Genomic DNA, 7,983 nt, shown 5'->3' with positions numbered 1-7,983 from the left:
AATATGTCTTTAATTTCATCACCAAACCCTTCCTGTGACTCATGATTTTAACTTGTGAATGGCCGTCTTCCTAAAAACTGATGGATATGGACCTAAATTTCTAGGGCTTATGACACTGTGAGCCCCATTTGAGGACTTTTTGCAATTGCCCAAAATAGTTAATGGGAGGGTGGGTTGACACTGTGCCGCCATCTTCTTTATGTCTCCATAGCTTGAAAGCTCCACACTTTCTTTGACAAAAATCCCAACCCTAACAGCTAACACCCATGAATTCCATGTATTCATGTCAAAGGTAGGCTCATCATTCAATTTTTTCAACTCATGCTCAAAATGAAAGGAAAAAAAAAAAAAAAAAAAATTTCTTTTAGACAAAGGTTATATTTATTATTTTATTGAAAGTCGAAATAATAAAATAATATTTTATATTATTGTTTAAGAATAATATATGCAATTTTTGGCTCAATGATCCCATAACTTCTCATTTTATGATATTATTATTATTATTATTGTTTTTTGAAAACTTTAATCTATGTTTAAATCACCGTTTGACCTTGAAATAAGCTTAATTTGATGAATTTTAGTCATGTCTAATTTAAAATTTAATATTTTCTTGGATGATAAAAATGAAGAAATTGAGGTGGGCCAGGCCCAAGAAAGTGGCCCACAATGAAAATGCTGTAGTCTATTGTGGCCCAAAACGAAGTGACGAGTCCAACCCAGACAAGGGGGATTTTGCATTTCCGTGTGAGACCCTCTCTATAAACAGAGCAATGAGATGGAATTGGCTTCACACAGAAGATTGTGATAAAGCAGTAATAACTCGATGACTCTTCCTTGTCCTCTCTGCTTCTTCCTCTGCCTTGGAACCATTCAAGCCGGCCTAACCCCATAATTCACTTTTTTCTAGATTGTGAAGATCCCCGAGAGCCTATATTTTCTGGGGTTAATTCAGTTTCTAAATCCTATATTCAATTCCGGGGTTGATTTGAGTTCTGAAATTGAGGAACTTTTCTGCCACCGACAGCGCTCAAACCCTCCAATTTGCGGTTCTTTGATAGGTGGGTCGATCTGGGTTTAGCACAATTGATCCATTTTGGAGGTTTGATTGGTGGGCTCGCGGCAGAAACTGGTTTTCATTTGTGGGTTTTGTTTGAAATGGTCTATTTCCATAGTTCAATTTCGGTCTGCAACTCCGTTGACCAATCGGGAATCATGGCAAGTTCTTTGAATTCTGGCGAGGCTTGTTCTAAATCGAGGCAGAATAATCATGCATGCAGGAATAGGAAGACGCCCAATTCTCCTAATTCTGCGAAAATTCCGGATTGCAGTCGATCTCGATCGGCTATGATAGATTTGGTGATGTTGATTGCGGTGGTTGGTGCTTGTGGGTTTTTGTTATTCCCCTATGTGAAGGTTGTAGCTAATGAATTTGTTAAGCTTGTTGGAGCAATCATATATCTGACGAAGGAGGAAGTCTCTCGTGCTCCAATGGTTTATGGGTCCCTTGGAGTTAGCGTTTTGTTTGCAGCGATTGCTGTGTGGGGAATTTTAATATGCACTAGTAGGAAATGTGGAAAACCCAATTGCAGGGGGCTTAGGAAGGCGGCTGAATTCGATATTCAGTTGGAGACAGAGGAGTGTGTGAAGAATTCAAGTTCTTTGGTGAAAGATGGTCTGAAGAAGGGCTTGTTCGAATTGCCTCGCGATCATCATAGAGAGTTGGAGGCTGAGCTCAAGAAAATGGCACCCCCTAATGGAAGAGCTGTTCTAGTGTTTCGAGCAAGGTGTGGATGTTCAGTTGGCAGAATGGAAGTCCCGGGTCCGAAGAAGCTTCGAAAGTTTAAGAAGTAGGGTTGATATGATTGTTAATTGATAGGAAGGGATATTCACAGGTCTTAATATAATGGGGAGGAGTGCCTTCTATGGCCGATCTTCTCAGGAACTATAGTCTTTAAAATAAGCTCATGGCAATAAGATGTAAGGATTATACACCATTGGTTATACAGGGAATATAAGAATCCTTTCTTTCATCAACTTTACTATTTTGTAATAATTTCTTCCTATGAATTATTGCTTAGGTTCTGAAATTTATTCTTATATTCTTGAATATCATTATTCTCGAATATCACTGTTTGCGGTTCTGCAGATGCTAGCGTCTCTATAGATTAACAACTTTGTTGAAGTTAGGAACTTCAACCTGGGTTCCAAATTGTTTCTAATTTCATATATTCCATTCTGAAGTATAAAATAGGCAGATTTGGTGAAAAGTGAACCATGGTAATCCTCCATCCAATAGTTTGTTTTGTGCAATTCCCTTTTGGCATGAATTAAAACCATTTTTTATGCTTTCAATCATGAAGCTTTGAACATTCTTTAGATTTGTCATATGAGCATTAAAGCTTGAGTCATCTCAAAAAGCGCCCACTGTGACATTGAGGATCTTTCAATCACACTTCTTCTGCTGTGAGGAGAACTTTCTTTGTAGTAATTTAGTCTTGTTGTTTGAGATGTGGTAGAGTTATATAGTTATGAAGGTAAGAGCATGCCAAGCCATGCCACACTGTTTTTCTTGAATTGCTTCTATGATATGTTGAAACACAGTTGTTTGCAGCTTATGTGCTTGCAGCTCTGTAGCCAATTGAAATGTTAGAACATTCTCTATACCTGCACTTCTGCATATGGACTGAACATATGCACTTGCAGCTCTGTAGCCTATTGATATGCTAAGACATTGGTAATTGAAATCTGTAAACTTCATGATATGATTTGCAGGTTGTAGGGGTAGTGAATTCAGCTCATGGTTGAGTTGTTGGTTCTTTCTGCAGGCATCAAATCAAATTTGTGCTCTTCATGATGGACTACTGTTCTTTTTGTGGAAAATTATCTGTAGTATGTTTTCTTTTAAATCTGTTAGGTGGGAACCATTTCCCTTCTTTCTTGTTTAGCTGGAAAATTTTTAATGTGTTCTTGATGCCTGCAAGGAGAAAAAAGGTTCCTAATTAAGAACAGCGTGCTAAGCCACTTTAAATGAGAATAGCTTTGAAAGTTTGAGAGAATTTTCCTATACTCACCTAAGGCATATTTATTTATTGTCTGAAATTGGAGGGTTCAGTTGATATCTCCTTGACCTCAAGCTGCTATGAGCACGATTATTTTCTTGAGTTTGATTTGCACTATGTCATAGTGAACGTGCAATGATTCATTCTCAGGTCCAGAAGAACCTGACATGTTTCTGTAGTCTCCTATGAATACTTCAAGATGAATTCTCTTTCCTTTGATTTAGAATTCCACTTGAAGAATCTTCCTTAAGTATACTCTAAATTGAGAGTGGCTCTAAGCTTGTAACTGAAGCAAATATGAAATTATTTCTTTTTCTAATGGTTTAAAGTTTCCACAGAAGATCTCATTTCAAGAGTGAAAGAAGGTTAGCTGAGCCAGTAAAAGCCTGTCCCTTTGGCTGTCAACCAAATTAATTCATGCATATTTTTTGTGATTCTCAATTTCTAGTTTGTATGAATCCCTTTGAGATTGTAGTTCTGGCGATATTTCATTTCATTTTTCTTGAATTTCTGAAACTATGCCCCATTACACTCATTCTTGCTCTTCTCCTCCCACCCACCCACCAACCATAAACCAAATTAGTGTCTTGGATTTCATTTTACGGCTATGCTTTTATATTTCTAAGCCTGATACTCTAAAGTCTAATACATTTTAAGGTGAAAAGCATTTGGGCAATATCTATTATAAATTCATTTATCCATGCTGAGGTCACTTACAGAATTCAACAGGGCCTGCATGTGCCGTGTTCATTCAATCAAGGCATCGCTATGTTCTGAATTTGATTCTTATCCTCTCATTGACACCAAGTTTGACTTTGATTCTCTTTATTCTGGAGCTCCTACTGACCAGGCTCAATTCTGGAGGGTTTAAATCCCAAAACCACAGTAGTTGGATCATCCCAGGTTGAAGTACTGTGAGAGTCATTTTCTATCAGTGACATACATTCACATCATTGCAAAATGAGTGGCTGAATGCCATCCATGAATTGCGGTTATATATTTGAGTTTATTTCCTTTCTGTGTTTTTTGTGGGACACCATATCTGGTCCAGTTACTTTCTTGCTCCTGATTCTTGCATCCTCATCTTTTGCATTTAGTTACATCACAACTTGTGGACCCTTTGGAGATATAATTAATAGATTGCTTTTTCTAAGCTTTCGATTTTCTGGGCCTTCACTTGCCAAACTAAAAGTAGGATGGTCATCCCGCACCATCCCAGAATCCACTGTTCTTGTTTTGGAATATATTAAAGCAAGAAAGGCGCAGAACAGGAAGTTAAAGAGAAAGGTATTTCAGTTACTCTCCTTTTTCCCTCTCTTGGTCCCTCATAATTGTGATCCTGTCAAAATCCAATTGCTTTTCCGCTGAGGAATAATGAAACAGATGATTGTTGGTCACTACCATCCATACTCAATTTCTTATTAGCTATTATATTGTGCTGAGAGATACTGTTAGGAATTTTTGCCATTCTAGCTTGGCATATTTTCTATGCATGTCCAGTGAACTAATATTTATTTGAACATCGATACATGATATGATTTGTGACATTAATTTTCTGTTCTGGATGCTCTCTGTATTATCACCCGGACTTCATGAAATGTCCTTCATCAGATTGTCACTTAGAAGCCGATTGGACAGGAATCAGCTGAATATTCTTCAATCCAGTGTCAGTTTTTGATACACTTTTGTTTCTCCCCATATGGTCTTTCTCAGTTTTGAATCCTCAAACTTTTCCTCAGTGCAGAAAATCAATGAATTTATGTTGAAATAACCATACTCCTCGCTAAAATCATTTCACAGGATACCATTTTGACATAAAACGAGGCAGGTTTATTAAAAAGCCGGCTATATTGCAATAGAAGTAGAAGCGATGCGGATTATTCAAGACCCAAAGTCGATTTATCTTATAAAAAGAAGATATCAATGAACTTATATGAAATGATTTCACGGGAATCAACCAATTGTTCTGATAGTGAAATATCATTGACAAATAAGAATCCATATTATGAAAGGATTTCATTTTTAAATTCTCATATGACTAATTTCTTAGGTAGATTTGGTTGTAGATCATGGTTTGAATTATAATATTTTAAACTCTTTATTTGAATTGAATTCAATGAGTCCTCAGTCCTTTATTTCTATTTCCAATTCTTTAATTTTCAAATTTGAAAAATTTCCTTTCAAGTCCTTTTCCGTAATGGTTTTAGAGAGAAAAAAAGTTGATATGTTTAACATCTCTCATCCTTTTGTCATCACAAAAAACCACAAGGGTCAATATTTTTCCTTTTTTTATACCATTTAAATTTCAGTTTTATAAGCAAGTAATAAGTTGATGTCATGCTTAAAAGGACAATAAGGAATAGAGACAAATGTAGCCGAATGAGATGCTGAATATAAAAAAGAAATAAAAAGACAAAAGTGAAGAAATAAATGACAAATATAGTCAGACTCAAGATTGTCTCTATTCTAATATTAAGGGGAAATCATTCAAAATATTTTAAAATAAAATGTTGAAAAAAATCATCTGACTTTTTTTAGAGAGAGAAAGAAAGAGATTTCAAACCTTCAAAATAAGATTGTTTCCCAAACTAACAAAGAATAAACTCCCCCAACTAAAGAGATATATGTTCTTAAAATATATATATATATATATTTGCCTTTGTTAATTTATGTGGGAGAATAGGAGCTGGATTTTTCTGAGAGTTCTGAACTTGAGATGGGGAAAGACATCTCATGGAAATAAATCTCTTACTTTAAAAAAATAAGTGCAAGATAAAAATATTTGATATATTTTTAAAATTGAATTTCTTTGTGTTATGAGTGGAGAGTAGGTGTGAAAATTTTGTAATGAAAGTATAATATTTTGAAATTTATTTCATTGTGTGAAGAAGGATTTTATTGGTTAAAAAAAAGGAAAAGATTGAGTTATATGTTAGAAAATTTTTGTAGGTTTGTACCGTTGGTTTGGTTGGTGGGAAAATGGAAGGCTAATTCTGTGAGATTTTTATTTTTCTTGAATTAAAAATTATACATGATAATGAAGTCCTAATGTTAAATAGAAGGAAAATTTTACATTTCACATGTAAACATATTTGAAAGAGGAGGTGTCATATTCAAAATTAATTAGGAAATTTTATAAGGATCAAATGACCCCACGAGGACTAGTTGATTGATTTTGATATATAATTAGACTTGTCACTTAGTTTCAAAGTTGCCTACTAATATGTCAGCCCTTTGCTAAATCCAATATGATTGTATTAGAAATTTTCAATCCACGCCAAGTTCATAGGCAACTCGGATTCCTACGGGTTTTTACGAGTTACCAAGTAAAAGGTCTATCATGGAATCTTCTAACGAATAAAATACTTATTTAAAAATATAAATATAAATCATATTCTAAAATAAGATTTTAAAATCCGAATGTCTAAAAGTCAAAAAGCATATTATTAGTTACCAATTTAATACAAATGAGAACTCTAAACTCAAGTTTTGATATTTAAAAATACTTTAATAATTAAAGAAAAGCGATGAACTTATTAGTCTAATATAATTAACACAGAAAAAGGTTAGAGTTCTTTTACTAATTTTTTTATTTTATTTTACGTTTTCATATTTTAAATAAAATAATTTAATAAATAACTATATATGAGTTTGATTTTGACAAGTTGCTTACACCTTAATTAGTGTCAACCCTAATATCTGAAGACTGATATTTTTCTAACCCAAGTCTAACCGTAATTGATTCACACCTATTAGCCAAGTTCCTCTTGGTTTTAATTCGATGATTACAAAATGAAGTTAATATATCTAATGTGCTTTTAAGCTCCTTGGTTTTAGTTTTTAAAGAATATCAATATGTCAAGACTCAAGAGTTGAAGGAGATGAAAAGTTCATTATGGAGTTTTCTATCAAGTTGAAAGTCTTTTTAGAATACAATTTTTTGTAAGGTTGATTGGTATACAAGGTTCATGTTGCATTTCACCTTCTTTTTTTCAAAGCACCTTAATTCATCCAAATGATCTTAAATTGATTTTATATTTTTATAAATTGAATAAAAATTATTTTGAAGAAAAACCTACCAAATAGATCAAGAACATCTTTAAAAAGGTTTTTCAAACATGATCTAGAGTTCCATAATTGATTTTTCCATTGGATTTGAGCTAAAAATTGAAAAACATTCCAAACCTTCAAAATGGCAAGGGGATTAGTCGATTGTTCATGTCAACCAATTATGGTGGTTTGATATGTCTTTTGACAATGACCGTTGGTTAATAGGAAGACTTCAATTAGTAAGGCACCAATTGATCGGTACTCCAACTAGTTAAGACAGTTTCTTTCCCAATTATTACCTTTTATATCTCATATCATAAAGAGTAAGTGAATTAGTTGACCACCAAGTCAACCAATCGAGCTTTGAAATGTACTTAATGACTATTTTGTGATTTGAACTCATATATACGGCCTCTAAACTTCATTTAATGCTAAAAGAACAACCTATTTTCATTTTTCATTGAGTTTAAGAGTTATTACAATTGTTCTTTTGAGTGCCTTGATCCACATTTGCATATATTTGAGTGCATTATTTTAATCCTAGTTTTCAATTGTATTCATTTGGACCACATTTGTTGCTAGGATGTTGTCCCTTTGTTTTCTTTATTTGCAAACCTTATCAAAATGACTAATCCATTAAGCTAATCTCATATGATAGGGTTCTCAATCAACATAACCTCTCATTCTTTACTAGTAATGGTCATTCATATTGGAAAGTTAGAAATGCATAATTTTAAAAATCCGTAGACTATGATCTTTAGAATGTCATTCAAAATGACTCTCACTTGCTAACCAGATAGAGGATAGAGTGGTTATTAGTAAGCCAAACAAAGAATAGATTGGGCTATATAACAAAAAAAAAATCAATTGAATA

The 7,983-nt window shown here is 33.8% G+C and overlaps 1 protein-coding gene across 1 annotated transcript; it reads left to right on the top strand.

Moving 5' to 3' along the window:
- Positions 1–730: 730 nt before the first annotated feature.
- Positions 731–2,034, top strand: LOC100259485 (uncharacterized protein At5g19025). The gene has a single exon (XM_002283666.5). The coding sequence runs from the start codon at positions 1,156–1,158 to the stop codon at positions 1,849–1,851; it is 696 nt and encodes a 231-aa protein (XP_002283702.1). The 5' UTR covers positions 731–1,155; the 3' UTR covers positions 1,852–2,034.
- The last annotated feature ends 5,949 nt before the right edge of the window (positions 2,035–7,983 follow it).

Source organism: Vitis vinifera, chromosome 14 (assembly GCF_030704535.1).
Source record: "Vitis vinifera cultivar Pinot Noir 40024 chromosome 14, ASM3070453v1".
Classification (NCBI taxonomy): Eukaryota; Viridiplantae; Streptophyta; class Magnoliopsida; order Vitales; family Vitaceae; genus Vitis; species Vitis vinifera.
The sequence above is the reverse complement of the archived record's forward strand: the minus strand, read 5'-3'. Positions and strand labels throughout refer to the sequence as shown.

What these genes read in the sequence shown, in the direction of transcription:
- LOC100259485 (XM_002283666.5), top strand. Translation starts at nt 1,156, where the DNA reads ATGGTCTATTTCCATAGTTCAATTTCGGTCTGCAACTCCGTTGACCAA.